General features: G+C 39.6%; 1 protein-coding gene across 7 annotated transcripts in view; it reads right to left on the bottom strand.

Moving 5' to 3' along the window:
* ASXL3 (ASXL transcriptional regulator 3) overlaps positions 1-23,602 on the bottom strand; it is a 188,673-nt gene that overhangs the window by 14,954 nt on the left and 150,117 nt on the right. For all 7 annotated transcript variants that reach the window (XM_084964436.1, XM_084964442.1, XM_084964437.1 and 4 more), the window contains 2 exons: positions 4,944-5,040; positions 2,980-3,085 (listed from right to left, as the gene is read on the bottom strand). In XM_084964436.1, coding sequence (XP_084820562.1) covers positions 2,980-3,085; positions 4,944-5,040 — 203 coding nt within the window. The remainder of the gene's footprint in view (positions 1-2,979; positions 3,086-4,943; positions 5,041-23,602) is intronic.

Below are 23,602 nucleotides of genomic sequence, written 5' to 3'. Positions count from 1 at the left end.
ATAGCACTGTATAAGATACACATGTAAACATCTTATAATTTTCATGGGAAAACATATTTAAGATAGAGTAAGGCTTAGAAGGAGGATGTTCACAGCACACCACAGAACCACACAAAGGAAAACCCTGTCTTGCAGAAATCCAGACCGCAAATCAACAGACCAAGTCCTCTGATTTTGCGTTAGCATTTACATGGGATCACTATAAGTAACTAAAACAAAAATAGAACAGAACAGTATTATAGGCAGAGGAAGTTAATAAGAACCAAAATAAAGACCTCCAAGAGTGGAAAACTAAACCAGGCAGATCTTACCTAAAGCCGAGTTTCATTGGTAACATTTTTGGGAAAAATTAGTGCAATGAGAAAGCACATGCTGTCAGTCAACTGAACATTATGTGATGGTGGGAAAATATCCCTCACATATTGAGGGAATGCAGGTATAGAAGTAACAAAATTAGAAGGGCTGCCAGTGAAATGTCCAAAATGTATCAGTCAACCAATATATAATCAACAACAGAAAAAGACAAATAAGAAGTGCAGTGATGTAAGGGGACAGAAACTCTATAGATAAACTACAAGCAAAGGATCAATCAAATACAAGAATTGTTTGGATTCAGAACCCAAGGATGCTGATGGGGAGTTGAGTTTACTCATGGTCTGGCAGTTCTTATCTTCAAGGGCAGGGTTCTCTAACCTGATATCCATGAGAGTCTATGGAGCCCCAAATTTCATGTGCAAAACTGTAGGTGAGTGATTCTTCTGGGAAGGATTTGCAGGATTAAGACGCTAAGCCAGTTACTTAACTACATCTTCTAAACCTGAGGAAATGACTTAGTTTCACTGCCTCTTAGTTTCCTAAACCCTTTTGAAAATAATAACAACAATAATAATGGTATCCGCTGTATACAACTGTTGGAAGGATTACATGAGACAATTTCCAAAGCTCTTAGAAACATATCAGAGCCAGAGGATGCTCAATGATATTTCCTGACTGAGGAAATGCTCTCTGTATGGTCTCTATGACGCAGGCTCTGTGGCATCTCGGATGATGTAAGAACAGAAGTGATACTGGATGAAAACTGCTGAACTGATAAACGAACAGGCCCAACACACAACAAAAATTAGGGACCTGTGCTTTGGAGATAACGAACTTGGTTATGCTTCTGCTATTAGTGACAAAAGTACCCCTAACACTCCCTTTGTCAGAAAAGGCAAGCGAGGCCTCCAGAGTGGTTTTCAATGCCATCTTCCAGAGTTCTTCTTTTTTTTTCCTTTTCTTTTTTGGCCACAAATGGTGTATGGAAGTTCCCAGGCCAGGGACTGGACCTGTGCCACAGTGCCGCAGCAGTGACTTGTGCCACTGCAGTGATAATGCTAGATCCTTAACCCCGCTGTGCCACAAGGAACTCCTTCCAGGGTTCTTAATCCTGCTGAGGATCAGCATGATGGGTAAGCATTTGAAAATACAGATTTCCAGGCTCAACTCCTGGATATCTCCAATCATCATGTCTGGGGTGCTTGTCGGAAATCCGTATCTATTTTTAAAAGTTCCAATGAGGATTATGATGCAGCCAGGCTGGAGTCACACTGCTGGTCACTACGCAAGAAGGTGTATGATTAGCTGGCCATGATTTTAATTTTTGAGAAAAGACATTAATTATCTCCTTTTAGTTTCTGAAATATGTGTATGCACCCAAGGTCTGGGCAGCAAGTGAAAAGGAGTCTGTCTACTCCGACTCATGAGGGCTGCTACTCAGGACAAGTCACCAGAGGCTCACCTACTCTGAGGAAACAGGCTGCTCATTATAGGACTCCTTTTTATGAGGATCACTCACATGAGACTCCCCTGACATTTTTCCTCATTTATGGGTGGTGGGAGGTGGGAAATTAGATCAAACGGTACAGGTTTTATTGCTGGCAACCATTTCAGGGTCTCTTACACAAAACAGAGACTTCCAAGAGTTAACTGTGTATCTGAGAATTAAAGCACAAGTTCCTCTACTCGAGACCATGTAAAGTTATTGTCAATTGTCAGCTCTTAAATCCCTGTTTCCTTCTTAGGGGTCTGATTGTGACACCTGAATTCTGCTCAAGTAAAATATGTCCCCGTTAACTGGGAGGCAATGGAGAAACCGCTTTCAATTTAGCTCAGTTACCACCACACTTAGGTGTGGCTGGTATTATTTTTAAAACACACTGGATTTCCCGTCGTCACGCAGTGGTTAATGAATCCGACTAGGAACCATGAGGTTGCGGGTTCAGTCCCTGCCCTCAGTGGGTTAACGATCCTGCATTGCCGTGAGCTGTGGTGTAGGTTGCAGACACGGCTCAGATCCCGCGCTGCTGTGGCTCTGGCGTAGGCAGGTGGCAGCAGCTCCGCTTCGATACCTAGCCTGGGAACCTCCATATGCCGCGGGAGTGGCCCAAGAAATAGCAAAAAAAGACAAAAAAAAAAAAATCACACATGAATAAAAATAATAAATTAAAAAGTGGTTATACACAAAGAGGAAAATGGGTAGAGTAAATGGTAACATCTCAGGACCTTCCCAAAATAAGGATTAAATAAATATACATGCAGAATTAACATTCTTTGAAAAATGAGAGAATTTGTGTCTGCGACTACTTATCTCTAATGCATTCATTAATGAAAATGCTTAGATAAAAAAAAACATGAGATTTTTTTCCCCTGAAATCTGGTTAAGAAAGCCCAAACTGAATTCTATAGGATTTCATGTGCTATTTTCAGTCCCCAAATGAATTTTCATGGACAAGTAATAAACCTTTAAAATGCATTTTTTAAAATTTAAGTGCTGATATGCCACTATAATTTTACCTGCAATTTCTTACACTGAGGGACTATTGGCTTTTATCACGGGTTTATTAAGTTTTACAGCATATGAGTGTGCTATGTGATGCAGAGAATTACATTTTCATTTCCTTCTAAGAGAAGTGAGGAAAAAAAGAATGCTCTAGTACTTACTTTTCTCCATAAAACCGTTCAAAGAATTTTTCTTTCCAAGGTTCTGTTTTCTTTTCCTTCTCAATTTCTTGCCTTATCCGCAATTGCATTTCTGGAGTAAACTCTCCTAGAAAGAAAATGCTTAGATATTGGGTAAAAGTTGTCATATCTTTTGCCAATCAATAAAGAGGACATTTAACTAACAGGAGTAAACTTTTATGGATGTTGAAAAATAAAGGCCTGAGTACTGATAATATTTCCACAGCTTCTCTTTTTAAGAACATCACTCAGTCATCAAGTCATAGGTGAACTTTAAAGCATTTAGCAAATATACCATGTGCTAAGGGTTGAGAAGGAAAGAGTGTATATTTGACGTCCTTGATGAAATCAGTCTGGTGAAAGAAAAAGCACACAGGTGACTATAAAAATACAATGTCAAAAGCCCTGTATAGGCTATAAGAATCAATGTAGTGAAAGTTTAGAAGGGAAGGCACTTAACTCTGCCTGAATTGATTAGGGAAGACCATAAATAGAACCTGATTCTTCTTGAAAGATGAGCAAGCTTTCATGAAGTAATCAGCGCACAGGGCACAGAGGTATGAATATGCAGAGTTATGTTCTTTTGAGTGGCCAACAGTGAGTAGAACACAGGATGAAATGAAACAGGAAAGATAAGGTTGCCGCCAAGTACCCAATACACATTTTAAAGACAGCCCTGAACTTTCCCTACAAAAGACAGAGGGAGTCCTTGGTCGTGTTCAGTGAGGGAGGAATATGACCAAATAAGCAACTTAGAAACTGGCTATGAGGCCACTGTGCAGCATAGATGAGAGACAGAGGTAACTGTGAGGCCAGCATCGTGAGAATGCTGAAGAGGATTCAGATGCAAACACAAGTCACAGTTCATAACCAGATAGACCTGGGGAGAAGGAAAAGGAACAAAGACATCACCAAGGTTTCTAAGTGAGGAGCCACGAGGACTAGAGTGACCTTCACAGACAGGAGGTAGAAGAATAGTAGAATTTTAAAAGGAGGATAGTTTAATACTGGCCCTTTGGTTTTAAGGTGCCCAATATTAGGAACATCCAGCAGGCTTCTGGAATGGAACACTGAGGGCTGGGAAAGAGGAGTTAGAGCTAGATTTGGACGTTTTCAGCATCTGGGCCACAGCTGAATCCATGTTGGTGAATGGGGCTGCTTAGAGTGCAGGTATAGTTACAAAAACAAATACTATGGCAGAGAATGGTGGTGTTCTCACCATTTACCATCAGATGGATGAACAGAAGCTTCCTGGAGGAAGCTAAGAAACAGCTGTCAGAAAGGTAGCCCCAGGACACAACTGAAAATATATTATGAATGTCTAAGGGAGATGGTTTCAAATTGGATGGGATAGAAAACAAATGAGATGTTGGAGAGAGAACATGAGATGTTAAGGGCTGAGAAGAGGAAAGTGAACTCTGTAATTAGAAAGCCCTTCATATTCTCTAGAAGGGCTTCTACCTCCACTGTGTCTGGTGGGCGGGGGACCCAATTATAACAATGTGAGTGGTTAAGAGAGTAAAAAATGCATAGCACTGGGTATTTCTTTATCTTTCCAGAAGGTTGGTGACTAAGGAAGGTTAAGGTGAAGTGGTAGCTTCAGGGGAAGATAGTAATAAAAGAAGATTTTTCAGGCTCTCAGTTATTAAGAGAATACATAATACATCAAACACATAATTAACATTACTACTCCAAAGAAAATCTTGCGGTGTCAAAATTTTATTATTATGCTCCAGATAACGTCATGCCTTCTTAAAAAATACTGGACATCAAAAACCCCATGTTACAACAAAAGAATTAATGAATTCATTTGAAACAGGATGTGAGTTTTTACAAAAATATACATTTGGGGGTGGGGAATGACTTGGAAATCAGAGAAAAGTGCAAATCTCAGTACAGTATGTATACCCAAATATGTCAAATAATAATGGAAAACAGAAATTTACCTTCTGCCAGTCGCTGTTTCCAGCCTTGTGCTGCATATGCAAAGAATTCATTATTTAGAGCTGAAGTACTGAGGCGTAAAATTCCATCACTTCCCATCTAGGAAATAAGCCGACAAAAACAAGATTCCATGAAGAATAATTCAAAGCAAAAGTATGCAGGAAAGAAGCGTAACTGAGGGTGTGTGTGTGAAAGAGAGAGAGAGACAGAGAGCAGGGTAGGAGGCAGGCAGGAAAGGAATCTAACAAAAGATGAATCTCCTACTAGGAAAACAGCATTGTTTACAGTGACTATTACAATGACTAAATTCATCAATTTAAAGAAACTCTGAATTAGGCATTTCCGTTATCAATGATGAGTATGACATAGATGAGTATAGGGTTTAATCAAAAAAGTTCTATATTTTTATCATTTTAATATGCCTTAAATGGTAACAAATTAAAAGTCAACATTGGTGTACAGTTTTAGATTAGGCGTTTTAAATTAACTTTTCTAGAATTTTTGAAAGCTAATGAAATTCAGTATAACCACTTGGATTCTTTTGTTGTCTGAGGTTTGGAGGACAGAAAGTTCTTAAACATAGGAGTTCCCGTCGTGCCTCAGTGGTTAACGAATCCGACTAGGGACCATGAGGTTGCAGGTTTGATCCCTGGCCTTGCTCAGTGGGTTAAGGATCCGGCATTGCCGTGAGTGTGGTGTAGGTTGCAGATGCGGCTCGGATCCTGCGTTGCTGTGGCTCTGGTGTAGGCCGGTGGCTACAACTTCAATGATTCGACCCCTAGCCTGGGAACCTCCATATACTGCCGGAGCAGCCCAAGAAATGGCAAAAAGACAAAAAAAAAAAAAGGTGTAACATATTAAAACAAATACATCCACACTGTCATATATATCCCTCTTCTCACCTCTTTGGATGTACACAAAAAAACAGGTATACAACAAAGTCTAAAATCTTGCATTTCCCTCTGTGACATGTTGGGTTAACAATCCAGTGTTGTCTGTGTGGCTGCAGCTGTGGCATAGGTTGTGGCTGCAGCTCGGATTTGATTCCTGGCCTGAGAACTTATTGCAGGTGCAACTGAAATAAATAAATAAATAAATAAATAAAATATTGATGATTACATGCTATTAACCTTTTCCCTCAAACATATTTTTTTTTTTTTTTGGCTGCACCCATGGCATGTGGAAGCTCCTGAGCCAGGGATCGAACCTATACCACAGCAGCGACTCAAGCCACAGCAGTGACAATGCTAGATCTCCTTAACCTGCTGCTCCACAGGAGAACTCCCACAAACATATCATTTTTAAAATTCATGTGGAGGAGAGATTCAGATAAGCATAATCAAAATGGATGCTTTTAACTTTCCAAATATTTACTATATCTGCTCTGTGCATGTATTCTGCTTGCTGACACAGGGGGCAAAAAGAATAGCATGGCCTTTGACTGACTTCTGATGTAGTTGAGGAGTAAAGATGGAACATATAAAAAGTTAAATGGTTCTGAGTATTAGGTTAGTGGAATTTGAAAAGAGAAGAAAAAAAAATCAAAGTTAGGGGAGGGTATCTAAGTGGATGTGAGTGGTTAGGAAGAACTTGATGCCAGAGATGAAACAGGTACAGGGTCTTGGGAGATTAACAGGATTTGAACAGAATGGTTTTATATAAAACATATAGTACAGAGTGTGCACCTTGTTGTAGAATAAGGGCATCACAAACAATCGGTAATTGGGCCATTCATGAAGGTATGAAGATGTCTTAGCCTGCTACTCAAAGGCTTGACTAACCATAGCTCCAATTACATTTTCCAAGATTTCCTCTTACGTTCATATACACACCTGTGCCTCCTAAGCTGTAAGTCACTGCTATCAGAAAACACACTCAGAGATTTCTCATCGCCATATTTTTGCTGGTTTGTGGTCTTACCTGCACTCCATTTTTACCCACTGAAATACTGTCCCTCTTTTTAAAACTGAACTCAAATCATGCCTTCATGAATGTGTCAGCTAAACTATCATTCGGGAGCAAAGGAGAATACTGCCTCTAAAAGTAAGTATTAAACATATTATAATACTAAAATACTATACTAGCTACTCTAAACTGTGTAACGGTCAATCAGATCCAGAAAAGAGAAAGACTGGGAACAGATGTGAGATATACTGGATGCTTCCACCACGACATCTACAAGAGAGCCACAAATCTGAGATCTTACATTTCCTCATCTAAGAAGATACTGATAATCACGCTATAATATTCAATACACTTGGAAAACTTCAGGCAAGACTCCATTCATTCATTGACTCACTGTTTACTCACAATTATTATCATCTTCATTCAACAGATATTTATTAAGCCACTCCTATGAACCTCTGTACCTGGGACTTGTATGAGTGCTGGCAATCCAGGGGCTGTGGAGAAAAAGCCTCTGTCCTTATATTCTGAAGAGATCCTACCTACAGTAGATGCCTCTGGTCCTTGGACATCTCTTCCATCCACATGAGTTCAGCACAGCTGTAACATATGATGACATCACCATGCCAGTGTCCCAGAGCCTGAAGATATGAGTGGAAAAATGTCCTAGCCTTTCCATCTTTTGACAGAACAATTCCAGGACAGGACCCTCTGGAATGTGGGATATGAATGGAACCAAGGGATGCTATTTGGTGTTGGGCCCCCAACAGTTAGAATATATGGATCTAGGAAACAGCAGGTGGAATGAATGAACCTTTGTACTATCACTGCCAAAGAACCACTGGTGGACTGTGTACTTCCTGTCCCCTTAGCTCCAGACTATGCAGGATCTGAAATCCATGTTCCCAGGGAAGAATCGTTTCTACTAGGGTAGGATTCTCAACCTTGGCACCATTGTCATTTAGGTCCAGGTAGATCTTTCTTGTGGAGCATGTCCTGTGCACTGTGGATGTTTACAGCATCCTTTTGTCTACTCACTAGTAACCAGAAGCAACCTCCCTCCCAGATATGTCAATTAAAAACATCACTGGGCAAACCAGCAGTACATCTGGGAAATCAGACATCGGTGTCAGAGAAGGAAGATGGGGAACCTCGATCACAGCTCAAGACCAGCTTGAGGTCCCATGTGGAGATGACAGCTGGTCTGCTAACACTTGGTCAGAAGTCTTGGTTTGTCTCCCCTTCCCCTTTCCAAATACCATGAGTAGCCACTCCTTTAAGCCCTAGTGACAGAGTGGACTTAACATGAACCATAATAAGATCTGAGTGGTACAGCGGCACAACTCCCTGGACATCTGTGATGCCCATTCCATAGCAGCTGTGGGAAACAGCTCACCCATCCAAACATCTGTCTACCCAAGCCTGTAACACTCTAGGCCTTTCTTGGAAGCATGAAGGCCTTGGAGGTGTCACACAGATGAAGCCTGGAAATGGGAGAGATGGGCCTGTGCTCAAAGGCCTCGTTCTCCTGTTTTCTTCTGTGGCTCATTCTGCATATTTTCTCAGAGGGTTCCCAGTAGATTCGCTCCCTAGTTGGTCATAGGGTTTCTCCTCTCCTGGCCTCACACTGTCCAATCCTAACTTCTGCTTCCAAGCTACCTGAACGTAAGTTCTTGTTCCAGGATTCACTTTAGGACAGTGGGGGCAAAGGAGACTCCTAGGAGTTTGGGCTTCATCCTCTGGGGGGATGGAGGGGAGAGTGATGTATCAGAAAGTGAACCTGAGACCTGAGGCAGGGTTGGAATCAGCACAAGGCCCCAGACTAGGGGCCTCCAGGCTCAAGCTCGCCCCTCAGTCTATCCTGCACATTTACTGCCTTTTTCCAAGTCTGCCTTGAAACTGGGAAGCACTGCTCTAGGTAATGGAACCCTTCCGCCTGGGAAGAGCCTAGAGAAATTTCTTAAACAGACGACTTATGAGTGATGAAAAGCATGGAATGGAGAGGAAAAGACAGACACAACAATGTCACTAGCAGGATAATGAAAATACCTTCATAAAAGATGATAAAAAAATTTAGAGCACCTCAAGACTGGGTGAAGGCCTGCAGGACTGGGGAGGGTAAGGCTCTGGACTAATATTTCAGGATGACTCTGGGAGGTGGGGTGGGTGTCAGAGGCAGCCGAGCTTGAGGACAAGTCTTCAGAGACTGCTATCAAGTCGGGTGGGCAAAGACAGGAAGGAGGAGAAGAAGATGGTCGATCTCAAAGATAGGCCTTTAAGAAGTCTGAAATTGTGAATATTGACTCAATATCTCTCCTGTGGTTTGGAGCCTTGAGAAAAAGCAATGCCACCTAGGAAGAATAAAAGGGAAGAGGTATTCTTATTGCACAGATTTTAAAGTGTGCTTACGGAAGGCAGGATAGAAAAGGTTAGATTTTCTACATTTGAGGACACGTATGGTGCCTTATAATTTGGTGTCTGTGCACAATGCCTATTATATTGTAGGTACTCAATAAATGTTTATTGGACTGTCTTTGCTTTGAATAAATGACAGATTTAAAATTTAACTCCAGTAGCTGACATGTAGGATTTTAGTCTGGTGTATTTTGCCAGGCCGGGGGCATGATTAGTTGTTAATTGAAATTTCAGCATTATTTTAAGACACAAAGAAATAGTGGAACCAGATTAGCTCTGACAGAGTCCCAAGATTTCAGCACATGAAAATGCAAGGCAGTGTGAAATAAACACTTTCAAGAATATGGAAGCTAGCCCTGGAGGAAAATGTTTTTCTTTTGAAACAGAAAAATAATATTAATGGCCAGACTTCCAGCCTGAATGAGACAGCACAAGGAAACACTAGGACCAAATGAGACTTAGGAAATACATGCCAATAAAACTTTTAAAATACACTATTAATTTTATGGCCTTTAAGAAATACTGTCCAAAAGACATGGCATTTTAATGATCTGGAACAATAAATGTTTCTGGAAGGTTTATTTATTTATTTATCACTGGGCTATAAATTCTTGTTTTTCTGATTACCCACAATAGAAACATTCATTTTAAAACCTCCCCTCTCTTATAACAAAGTATCTAACACGATATTGATAAGCTAGGGTTCTTTTGTAATTAGAAGGAGAAAAAATTCTGACTGTGCTAATTGTTGCAGAGGAAAATAAAGAGCAGTAGAGGAAAACTTATTCGTACAGAAATCCTTTTATAAAGATTTAAATCTCTATTAGCGAGTATATCACTTGCCTTTGGTGTTGAATAACATATATTTTATGGGACAGATGTCAGTGGAATTGAAAGGATTAAAATATGGTTGCTACTTGCATACCATCCAATGTTTGAAGTTCGATGAATGTTAATTCTGTACAAGACTCTATCAACATCTAATAATTATCCTTTGCACTTCTAATATATTCTTTATCACTTTTTTTCTTAGTCTGGGTTTCTTGCAAGCGATTTGGAATTCATGGTACTGGGCTGCTTACAGGAAGAATGAGACATGTGCTGGAGAGTCAGAAAGTGGCTAAATCATATTGGGACACCTGGATGTTCCAAGTGATTTGCGCTTTATTCTACAGATGAGGGGAGTGTCATTCAAAGGGAAGCTAAAATAAGATGGAAAAATGCATGCTGAGTGTGTGTGGGGAAGGAGACAGCTAGCATAGATTGTGTGTCCAGAAGGGGCTTCTCTAATGCACCCTGTTGAGCATGGACACTGAAGCAGACATGTGAAGGAAGGAGCCATGCAGCCAGGTGAGGGGGTGTGTTTAGTGGATGGATGTAAATGCAGAGGCCCGGGGTAGGTTGGCGGGGGGGACTGTGAGGAGGTGGAGAGACCTTAGAAGCAGAAGAAACAGGAGCCAAGCAGATAGGATCAAGCTGGGTCTTGTAGCCCACTGTAAAGACTGGCTGTTCACCTGAGCATGCTGGAAAGCCTTTGGGAGATTTTTGGCCTGACAAATGAAAAGATCTGACATTTCAAAAGGAGAGCTCTGACTGCTGTGTTTAACAAAGACTTTAGAGAAGAGCTGTCCAATAGCAATATAAGCACTGGGCCACATGTGTGATTTCAATTTTTATAATAATCACATTGAAAAAGTAAAAAGAAACATTTGAGGAGCTCCCTGGTGGCTCAGTGGGTTAAAGTTCTGGCATTGTTACTGCTGTAGCTCTGGTTACTACTGTGGCATGGGTTCAAACATCGACCCAGGAACTTCCACATGCTGCAGGCACAGCCAAAAACAAACAAACCAAAAAAACTCAAAACATATGAAATTAATTCTAATCACATATTTTATTTAATCCAACTTATCTGAAATGTTATTATTTCAGCATAAAATCAATGTGAAACACTATTAATGCTATATTTTTCATTCTCTTTGTATACTAATTCTTTGATATCTAGTATATATTTTTACAATTCACCTCAATTCAGATTACCTGTATTTCTAATGTTCAACAATTACTGGTGGCTAGTCGCTACTGTACTGGAAGTACAAGCATAGTTTTAGAACATAATGACTCATCAGGGACATGAGTATGTAGTTACTGAGATGATCCAGAAAAAATAAATTAGATGACAGTAGCTTAACTAGGTTGACAGCTGCAGAGGTGGTGAGAAATGGTTGGGTTCTAGTTTTATTCTGAAATTTGAGCCAACAGGACTTGATGCTGGATTGGATGTGTGGTGGGAGAGAAAGAGAGTAGGCAAGGATGACAGCAAAGACTTTTGGCCTTGTCACTTAAAATTATGAAATTGCCATTTATTAAAATAGTGAAAACTATGAGAGCAGGAGGATTAGTTCTGAACTAATTAGGATTGAGATGCTGGTTATAATTCTAAATTAATGTCTTAGATATGACGTTTTGCACATAGTATAAAAAGTGCCCTGGATAAAGGCAGGACTAGAAACATGGTCTTCTTCTCAAGAAGTATCCAAGAGAAGGCCAGAAAACAAATGATGAAAAGTCTTAAGACTATTCAGGCAGTGGGGTCAAAGATGCATGTCATTTAGGAAAAGTACAGAAACCAGGAATGAGGGGGCTGAGTGAGTCTGTATGAGGCTAGTGAATGAGATAAAGGCATGACATAAGATTCCCAGGAATAGGGTTTGAATAATTTGGTAGATGCTGGTAGCAGACATCAGAACACGAAAAGGCACAGAGAAGGGCAGTGTCTTGGACAAAGAAATGATGGGTATTTCTTTGGATATGCAACATAAGAATACCATTGATGCATCCAGGTAAAGATGATATAAATCAAGAGCCTAAACTCAGGGAAGAAGCTCAATAGTGAAGAAGGAATCAAACACAGAGATTAATAATTGTTAGCAAAGAAAGTATAACTGAAAACATGGATATGGATGAGAACATCCGGGAAAAATTTACTGAAAGAGGACATGGCTTCAAGCAGGACCCTGAGGAACACCAACATAGGAAGAATGAACAGAAGTCAATCCTGTTAGGAAGACTGAGAAAAAGCAGTCAGGAGTAGGAAGAAAATCACAGTTATCATAGCTGAAAGGAAAGGAAGCATTTCGAGAAGATGATCTGTACTATGTGCTAATAGCTATGAAGCCATGTGGCATTATTTAGATCTACACTGTACAGTACACTATGCTGGCTGTCATGTCCAATAAAACAAGCAATAGAGTCTTCAGAGCCAAGACAACCTAGTCCATGACAGACCAACCAGGAGTTGAATGTAATAGCAGAAGAGTAAGTAGCAGGTAGACTCTAAGCTGTTATGACTGACCCTCTTATAACCTGATTAAGCATCCAGCACCCTTGTATTCCATACCCCAGAAGCAATTAAAGTCAGGGTATTCATTCTCTCAAAAAGGTACTTTTTCATTTTTTACCTTACCATTAAGTATGATTCAGACAGCTCAGGAGCTATATAACTATGGCTCAAGTTTTATCCATAAAAGAAAATATAATTCTTTAAGCATAAAGTTAGGCAAAAAAAAAAATGAAAGAGGCCTGCTGACAGAGATAGTACTAGTAGAGGAGAAAGAATTAATGATATAGTAAAGACAATGGGGCCAACAACTTTTGGATGCTCTTTCTAAAACTGCATTATGATAATATTTCCCAAACTGTGCTTTGCAAAATAGGAATTTTAATGGAAAATTATAATTTTAATGAGTAATCTATCTAAAAGGGAATTGATTCCATCATTCAATAAATATGGCCTATACATACTAAACATGGTTAAATAGTTTTCTTCACTAAGTATTCTTGAGTATGCTAGAATTTATTTTAAACCCTTAACAATATATCTATCATGCGGTATTTCCCAAACTTTTAAACCTTATTATCTTCTTATAGAACAATTATTAGGGAATTCACGTTGTGGCTCAGTGGTAATAAACCTGACTAGTATCCATGAGGACGCAGGTTTGATCCCTGGCCCCACTGAGCAGGTTAAGGATCTGGCACTGCCGTAAGCTGCAGTGAAGGTCAAAGGTATGCCTCGGATCTGGCATTGTTGTGGCTGTGGCACAGGCCCACAGCTGCAGCTAATTCGACCCCTAGCCTGGAAACTTCCATATGCTGTGGGTGCAGCCCTAAAAAGACAAAAAAAAGAAAAAGAACAATTACCAATATCTCATGGAATATGTAAAAGTGTTCTCCAGACTATAGTTTGGGAAATGATGCATTAAAAGTTGTGAAAGTATCATGTTAGAAGCAGTCAAATGAGATAAATCTAGCACAATGAATTTGCACACACTAGATATTAAATCCTTGTTAAGCAAATGAATGAAAATTTCTAAGATCTGGACACGGGATAATTTTCAATGCATTGCAAAAATCAAATATTCAAAATAAATAAAATAGAGAAACTAATTAAAGGATTATGTTATAATCCTAAGCAATCTCAATTTCAAAGCCCATTGCAGGAAACAATTATTGGCATTACTTTAAAAAAGTATATCAAAATATTAGCACATAGGAGTTCCCTGGTGGCTCATTGGGTTAAGGATCTGGCATTATCACTGCTGTGGCTCAAGTTACTGCTGTGGTGCACATTTGATCCCTTGCTTGGGATCTTCCTCATGCTGCTGGTGTGGCCAAAAAAAATATATATATATATATATAACAACTTTTATTTAAATAAATAGAGACTGTCATTATAAAGTTGTAATTAAGACTATCTGGAACTACATGAAGATTAAAGAAAAAATGCAATACCATTTTTATCTCCACTCTATTATTTCCCCAATACATTATTTTTTTTCTACTATATAGCATTGTGACCCAGTTACACATACATATATAGATTCTTTTTTCTCACATCATCATGTTCCATCATAGGTGACTAGACACAGTTCCCATTGCTACACAGCAGGATCTCATTGCTAATCCATTCTAAAGGCAACAGTATGCACTGTTAACCCCACACTCTCCATCTATCCCTCTCTCTCTCCCTTGGCAACTACAAGTCTATTCTCCAAGTCCATGATTCTTTTCTGTGGAAAGGTTCATTTATGCCTTGTATTAGATTCCAGATATAAGTGGTATCATATGATATTTGTCTTTCTTTTTCTGACTCACTTCACTCAGTATGAGAGTCTCTAGTTGCATCCATGTTGCTGTAAATGGCATTATTTTGTTCTTTTTATGGCTGAGTAGTATTCCATTGTGTATACATACCACATCTTCCTAATCCAATCATCTGTCAATGGACATTTGGGTTGTTTCCATGTTTTGGATATTGTGAAAGGTGCTGCAATGAAAATGAGGGTGCATGTGTCTTTTTTAAGGAAAGTTTTGTCAAAATATGTGCCCAAGAGTGGGGTTGCTGGGTCATATGGTAGTTCTATGTATAGTTTTCTAAGGTACCTCCATACTGTTCTTCATAGTGGTTAAATAATTGTGCATGGAATTAGCTAATCTAAAATCACAGAAAATATTAGCCCCCAAAATCATTTAGACAGCAAAGCAGAAGATTTTTTGTGTTATTACTGTCATGATAGGCCATTAAAGTTGATTTTATAATAAAAGCCTCTCTTCTGAATCCAGGTGATTCCTTTTCTTCCTACTACTTACTGCTCTGGGGACCACTGCTGAGCACTAGGACTGAAACCACAAGGTGTGATGTTCAGCAGGCAAGAATCTGGGGATGAAAGAGTCACTGTACGTAGGATGGTGGCAGGTATAATTCTTAACTGGAATAAAGTCCTGAGGCAGAGCAGCAGGTAACATTTAGTTATGAAATGAGATGTGTGAATATGTAAATTGCAAAGGGCTTTGAAAACCAAAGAAGATTACAACAAAATATCAGCTAGTCTTGTGGGAATTGATTATCACATTCTCATTTAAAGAAACATATAAAATCAGAAAGAGAATGACTAATACTACATGATATCACTTATATCTGGAATTTAATACATGGCACAAATGAACCTTTCCACAGAAAAGAAAACCATGGACTTGGAGAACAGACTTGTAGTTGCCAAGGGGGAGGAGGAGGGATGGATTAGGAGCTTGGGGTTAATAGATGCAGACTATTGCCTTTGGAATGGATTAGCAATGAGATCCTGCTGTGTAGCACTGGGAACTATGTCAGTTACTTATGATGGAGCATGATAATGTGAGAAAAAAGAATATATACATATATGTGTAACTGGGTCACCATGCTGTACAGTAGAAAACTGGCAGAACACTGTAATGGAAAAAATAAAAATTATATAAAGATACATATAAACATAAGTGTGTATATCTACTATCTGTACATATATACATATGTGTGTTATGTGTGTATCTATTTATTATCTGAACATACATACCTGTGCGTGTGTGTGTGTGTGTGTATGTATGTGTATATATATATATATATATATATATATATATATATACACACACACAGGTTTCTTCAATTTCTTCTTCCTCTGGAAACACAATCTGTAAACAATTCAACCACTTGGCTAAGATAACAATTTCCTTTAGAATGGGAGCTCCTTTCCACCAGACACTCGCCCAAGCCTCCAAGTATGCTGTGAAGGTCTTCAGTTGGAGGTTGGGAAGGCCATTCCCTAGAGTAAGGCCTGCTACAAGTAATTTCTCAGGCCCCAGTTTATAGAAAAAAAGGAATTTCCTAGAAATAAGAGAAAAATGTTTTCTTATAACTACTGCTATGAATTTCAGCATATACAGTCAGAGCATCGACACTTGAGGAATATATATGACGTTAAAAACATATGAAATAAGAATCTTGATTTTTATTTTCTTAAAAGGCTTCAATTATTGAGTTTCCATTGCTTACATGGGATTAACCTTAATCTTCTATAAAATATTAAAAACAAAAATCACTTTCTAATGACATTGTTTTATACTTTTACCTTCTGCCACTTTCATAAGAATCATTCTGTTTTAAATTTCAAAGGAAGGAATCTCTATTCAAAGTGCTATGGTATCTCTAATGCTTCAGTATCCTACACAGGCTTATGGTGAAATAGGTTAAAATAATGAAATAAAGACATTTAAAGACAGACATCAAGTCATGGAGAGATCAAGCTCTAATTAATCAACCTCTCAAAACCAGAGAAGTTGTTTTGTTTGTTTGTTTGTTTTTTGTCTTTTTAGGGCTGCACCCATGGCATATGGAGGTTCCTAGGCTCCTGGTCGAATCAGAGCTGGAGCTGCCCCCCTACACCACAGCCATAGCAATGCCAGATCTGAGCCAAGTCTGTGACCTACATCACAGCTCAGGGCAATGCCAGATCCTTAACCCGCTAAGTAAGGCCAGGGATAGAACCTGTATCCTCATGGATCCTAGTCAGATTTGTTTCTGCTGAGCCACAATGGGAACTCCCAAGAAATATGTTTTGATGTTTATAGTTCATTAGTCAGAAAGACAAAGACAAATACCATATGATATCACTTATACCTGGAATCTAATACCCAGCACAAATGAACATCTCCTCAGAAAAGAAAATCATGGACTTGGAAAATAGACTTGTGGCTTCCTGATGGGAGAGGGAGGGAGTGGGAGGGATCAGGAGCTTGGGCTTATCAGACACAACTTAGAATAGATTTACAAGGAGATCTTGCTGAGTAGCATTGAGAACTATGTCTAGATACTCATAATGCAACAGAACAAAAGGTGGGGGAAAAATGTATACATGTAAGAATAACTTGATCCCCTTGCTGTACAGTGGGGAAAAAAAAAACAACATCTGGCTAAATATTGGGGCAATGTGGTAGGCCTTGATGAGAAGCGATTTTTTTGGGGGGGCCCAATACAGATAAATAAAAATTGAACACATTTTAGCAACTATGAGAATGCATGTCTATTTTAAAAGAAGTTCTCTCATATAATTGTATTTTCATCAATGTTCCCTCTGTGGGAGAAAATAAACAAAATAAACTTCCAGTGTAACCACAGAATACTAATGCTTTATTTAGTGAAAATCCAGCTCATGTTCTTGTATAGATAAATAAGGTTCTGTTATACTGTAGTGGGAATCAATGAATCACTGTTTCCACTTGTAATACACTGAACAGCTGTGTTGAAGTGATTATCTATTAGTCATTCATTTCTTTAACAAATATTTCATAAGCAGCTACTACTTGCCAGGAACTGTGAAATGGACCGGCAGATGGGACAGTAAAGAAGTCATGTTCATTGTAATAGTATAAGTACCCAGAGAAGTAAAAGATGCTATAAGAATTCCCAAGCCTCAGTCCAACTATGCCTTTCATTTCCCCTTTGTAGTCTGTTAATTTCTACACCTGAAGGTTGCTCCCAGTTAAACAATGGTCTGATCCACACTACTGGTCAGGGTTAACTATAATGTTTAACTGTAATATTAACTATAATTAATTTAGTACCTACAACCACAAAGGCAGGTAAGTAATGGAACAGGATTTGACCCCACAATATAATACCTCTTCTATTATACCATGGGGCTTCCTTTAACTAACATGCTGGCATTCATCCTTCTACTCAAAATCTTTATGTACTAGGATCTTGGAAAAAACAATAAACAGAAAGATAGGTCTCTGTCCTATACAGTTATAATCACAAATTATGTTACGGCCCCGGAAATGAAAGCAACCTGTACAATGAGGGAGTGTTCTAGGTGCATATGTTCTGGGTGCATAGGAAGGATTCTCTGAGGTATTAATTTCTAGGCAGAGATGTGTGTGAAGGATGAGGAGGGGAAAGCCCTGGGGTAAGTACAAACGAAGTCATCGGAACTCTGAAAGGAGAGTAAAGAACCCTGTTATGAAGAGAAATGGAGAGTGTGGTAGCTGCAGGAATATGCAACATCAAGATTTTTTGTTGTTGTTTGTGCATGTTTACTTTTTTTTAATGGATATTCTCAGCTGAGAAGGATCCACCTTTATATGTGTCAGTTTCATCACTTGTAAACCAAGGTTAACAAGCTAGTTACTTCATTGAGTTTCTGTGAGGATTAAATCAATAAACATATGTAAAATGGTTTGACTAATGGAGTTCCCATCGTGGCGCAGTGGAAATGAATCACACTAGGAACTATGAGGTTGCAGGTTCAATCCCTGGCCTCACTCATTGGGTTAAGGATTGGGCATTGCTGTGAGCTGTGGTGTAGGTTGCAGACGTGGTTTGGATCTGGCATCGCTGGGGCTGTGGTGTAGGCCAGCAGCTGTAGCTCAGGTTTGACCCCTAGTCTGGGAACCTCCACATGCCGCAGGTGCAGCCCTAAAAGGCAACAACAAAAAAAAAAACAAACAAAAACATATTGTGAACTGCCTATGGAGAGAGGTGGCCTCTAAGAGCTGAGTGCTTCAGCCCTACAGCTGATAAGGAGGTGGATTCTGCCAGCAATTTGAATACACTTGGAAGAGGATCCCAAACTGCCAAGGAGAACACAGCCATCCAAGACCCTGATTTCAGCCTGATGAAACTCTGAATAGAGAAATCAGCTAAATTGCGCCCTGCATTTTACCTATGGAACTGTGAGATAACATATAAGTACCATTTTAAGCCACTAAATTTGTGGTAATTTGTTACACAGCACAGAGAACTAATACCAGGGAAGTAAAGGAAACTCATTTGATTGTTTCTTTTTTATCTTTTGAGAGAAAATCATCTGCTGATGGCTCTGTGTGTGTGTGTGTGCGTGTGCGTGCGTGCACACATATCCCTGTGTGTATCTGTGTATAGGGGATAGGAGGAGAGAATATAAGACTCAAAGCAGCATTATCAAAGAAGATATATTATAAAGAAAGAGCAAACTGTAATTTCCATGAAGGCAGGGATTGGCATTCCGGCACAAAGTAGGTACTTAATAAATATGGTAGATTATAATAATTCTGTTGTGGTTTAGTTGTATCATTATTTGATACACCTGTGTAACCTATCCAGTCTTTTGCTGATGGTACCAAAAAGATAGTTTTGTGAGGGTGTATAAACAACTGATTTTATAAGGAACTTACAGAGAGCAGGAACTACTTTTTGTTGCTGGTTTTTTGGTTTGTTTTTAGTTGTTCTGGCTGCACGTGAGGCATGTGGAAGTTCCTAGGCCATGGACTGAACCACAGCCACAGCAGCAAGGCGAGCCACTGCAGTAACAACACCGGATGCTTAATCCACTGTGCCACAAGGGAACTCCTAGCTATTGCGTTTGATGCAAAGTAATAAAGAGAAAAAAATAAAAAAAACAGACAATGGACTTCAGCTTTCACCTAGGATGTTACCAATACCACAGTTGTGCTACTATAACACAACATTCCCAAGTGTGAACAATGTATATTTTCAAATTAAATCCATCAGTTGTGCACAAAACAGAAAATGAATTTAAATTTTATGTGTATTGTGTTCCTCCAACATCCTTTAATGAATTAAAATAGAATAAAACAAAACAATAAAAACAAACCTCTGATATGTGCAAAGATGTTCCCTGTTAGTCTCCTTAGGTAAGCAACCCAGAATGTCACAGTGGAAAGAGGGCTGGATTTAAAGTTAGAAAAGTGGGCTGTTGATCCTAGTTCTACATTTTCACAGCTGTCTGAAGATGCTCCGATTTCTTAACAGTTTCCAGTCTCTGTTTGTCTCATTATTCGAAAGGGAAAAGTGAACATTCTTGCAAAGCTGTTACATGCATCAGAAATAATAAATGTAGAGAACCCAATATACTACCTGGTGAGGAGTGAAAATTTGTAAAGATTAATACATAATAATACTAACCATCATTTATTAAGTGCTTAGTTTGTGATCTTTTAAGTCTGGGAATTCTCAAGTATGTCCTTTTTAAGTTTACATCACTTGAACATAGAAACCATGGTATCTAAGAAGCAACATTTGGAAACTAGTTATCCAAGCTGGAGAGTCTAGTGTACTAGCCAGGCATTGCTGCCTTAGTGCTGGCTGGTCATGTGAGCGCTACTAGTCCCTTCTGAGAAATTGGCCCCTTTCCCTAACCTTGAGCAGTATCACTCCCACTGTGTGGGTCAGGGCTGCTTGGCCCAGAGATCAGTTTCAGAGACAAAGCTGTCACAGAGAGACATTCTATGACTTAAGATAATCAATTAATCACCTCCTTCCAGTTTCAGGGAAAGAGATGAGGTCTGAAATACCATGAGATGTCTTGAGAGGCACCAAGATATCCCAAGATCACATAGCAAAGGAACAGAGAGGTCTATGTATTTAACTCCTTCTGCCTCCCCTGAAATTACTTAAACGCCCCCCCCCCCAGCAGATTTTGATTTCTTGCAACCTGAGCAAGACCAAACGAATACAACTAGAAAGTATTACACTGAGCAATCATTTTCCACTTTGAAGAGAGTGTGCAGTTCGCTGGAGAAAGAAATGCCATTTGCAAAGAAAGCCAAAGACCATGAAAAAAGTTGGACTGCAATGCAAATTAATAACAAGCCAGTACTTCAACTTACAGCACATTATAAGGGTAGAGTTCATAAAGATAAGATGAAGCCAACCTTTAAATTTTCCAAACAAAATGCCAAACATGCCATCTACGTCAAATTGACAGCAAGCACCTAAATGAACATCCTAAGACACACAACTCTCCTTGTGTTAACAACAGAGACTGCCCATCCATCCCTGGTATCTGAATTACTGCTGTCACAGAGAGTGACATGCCTAACCTCCATTCCTTTACTTCTTCATGTCCCCAAATACATTCCATGATCTAAGCCTTGAGACATTTCTAGGGAAATAAACGATTTTATGGCCAAATAATTTTGTTTACACAAAGTTCAACAATTTTTCTTTTTCTTTTTTTTTTTTGTGTGTGTGTCTTTTGAAAACTGTACCCACAGCATATGAAGGTTTCCAGGCAAGGGGTCGAATCAGAGCTGTAGCTGCTAGCCTACACCACAGGCATAGCCATGCAGGATCAGAGCCATATCTGCAACCTACACCACAACTCACAGCAATGAGTTTGCTCCTTAACCCACTGAGCAAAGCCAGGGATCGTACATGCATCCTCATGGATACCAGTCAGGTTTGTTTCTGATGAGCCACGATGACGGAAACGCCTCAACAATTTTCTTTATTACAAAGGTTTGGAGCCTTTCCTATGCCAAGGAGTGTAGCCTTTCTCAAATTCCTGAAAGCTCAGAGCTCTGCTCCCCATAGAATATTCTGTGGGAATGCTGTTGTGTGGAAGGTGTTCACCATAGCAAAGGCCACCTTATGGTATCTAAAGTATAGCAAGTCAGCACACTCAAGAATCACAGAGCTAGACTCCATTACTCTATCCCTCAATGGACAAAATCTTCAAAATTCCAATTCATTGAACTCTCACCCTATTGTCAAAGACCAGAACAAAAAATGGACTTTGTGGGAGTTCTCATGATGGTTCAGCAGAAGTGAACCCAACCAGTATCCATGAAGATGCGGGTGTGATCTCTGGCTTCGCTCAGTGGGTTAAGGATCTGGCATTGCCTTGAGCTGTGGTGTAGGCTGCAGATGCAGCTTGGATCTAGCATTGCTGTGGCTGTGGTGTAGGCCAGCAGCTGTAGCTCCGATTTGGCCCCTAGCCTGAAAACTTCCATATGCCAAAGGTTTGGCCCTAAAAAGCAAAAAAGGACAAAAATGGACTTTGTGAACCATGTTCTCATCATTCTTACAAAATTGCCATTGAAATATAATTCACTGCTGTGTAGCACAGGGAACTATATCTAACCACTTGTGATGAAACACAATGGAGGATAATATGAGAAAAGATTGTGTAACTGGGTCATTTTGCTGTACAGCAGAAATTGATAGAACATTGTAAATCAACTACAATAAATTTTTTAAATAAATAAAATAAAATCTATGCAAAAAAGAGAAATATAATTTAAATGCTATTGGGTATTTCCTCTATGTAAACCAAGTGTTCTTATTTTTTTTGTCTTTTTAGGGATGCACCTTTGTCATATGGAGGTTCCCAGGCTAGGGGTTGAATTGGAGCTGTATCTGCTGGCCTATGCCACAGCCACAGCAACTCAGAATCCAAGCCACATCTGTGACCTATACCATAGCTCAGGGCAATGCGACCCTTAACCCACCAAGCAAGGTCAGGGATCGAACCTACATCCTCATGGATGCTAGTCAAATTCATTTCCTCCATATTCTCATTTTTAAAAATGAGGTCTATGTGGTTTTTTGTGTTTGTATTTAGCTCCAGAGTATGGACACCATGAACTGCTTCACTGGGAAGCAGGAATACAAGTGAAACACTGACACTCGACTCTCATGTCCATTGTCTTAAGTCACTTACTTTTGGGGGAGGGGGTGTGCTGAGGGAAGGGAGAGAGGGACCTTCTCCCAAGGGGAAGAACCCTCCTCCTTCATTTAAGCTCAGTGAACTTCAAGCTGTGCACTCAACTTATTTCCTAGTAAAGAGCTTTTCCAACCATAAATTTTAACTAAAGAGTAACCAAAACATAGAAAAGGGGATTGGAAAGGCCCCTACAAAGAAATGAATTAAACACTAATAAGCAAACTTAAGGAAAAGGAAATAGAGTAGAGCTGACATGGATCCTTCCAGTATAAGTCAATGTGAACCATACAGAAAAAAAGGACCAGGATGAGGAGGATGGGATAGACAGGTGAGAGGAGTGGCAGGGAGACGCGTACGCCATGGGTATAGAGAATATCACCAACTCAGGAAATGAGCTGTGGTCTAAAGCTGAGTTAGGGAAAACCTGGACAGAATAAAAAGGATGCTTGCTTCTCAAGGGAAATATGGGAGCAATAATTGGCCTCTTGTAGAGTTGGAGCTAACCATATGTTCTTAGGCAAGTTACTGTAACCATATGAAACTCATTTACAAGGTTTGTGAAATTAAGTGATTAAAATAGAAGACCTCTAATGTTTCTTCCAGACCCAATGTTCTACACCATAGGTAGACTAAAGGGGAAAAAATGACCTCTCAGATCAAGCCTAAAGAAACACCTGTTAAAGAAAATAGGGTGAGGAGTTCCCTGATGGCTCAGTGAGTTAAGGATTCAGTGTTGTCACTGTTGTAGTTCTGGTTACTGCTCTAACATATATATGTTCACTCTCTGGCCTGGGAACATTCTTATGCTGTGGGTGCAGCCAAGAAAATAAATAATAGGGTGAAATGAAGCACAGAAGAAGGTAGATGCTGACAACTCAATGAGTGGCATGATTCCATGAGCTTGTGGCCAACTGCCTTGAAGACAGTCTTAATCCTTGAATGTGGCTGTCCTAAAACCTGTGATGAAAAGGACCGGAGGGTCTGTGAGTTCTGGATTACTGCTGAAGAACCACAAGAGCAAGAGA

This window comes from Sus scrofa, chromosome 6 (genome assembly GCF_054392235.1).
Source record: "Sus scrofa isolate SSC_HxYL_T2T_F1_AM1 chromosome 6, Sscrofa_HxYL_maternal_Yorkshire_Landrace_v2.0, whole genome shotgun sequence".
Lineage (NCBI taxonomy): Eukaryota > Metazoa > Chordata > Mammalia > Artiodactyla > Suidae > Sus > Sus scrofa.
The sequence above is the reverse complement of the archived record's forward strand: the minus strand, read 5'-3'. Positions and strand labels throughout refer to the sequence as shown.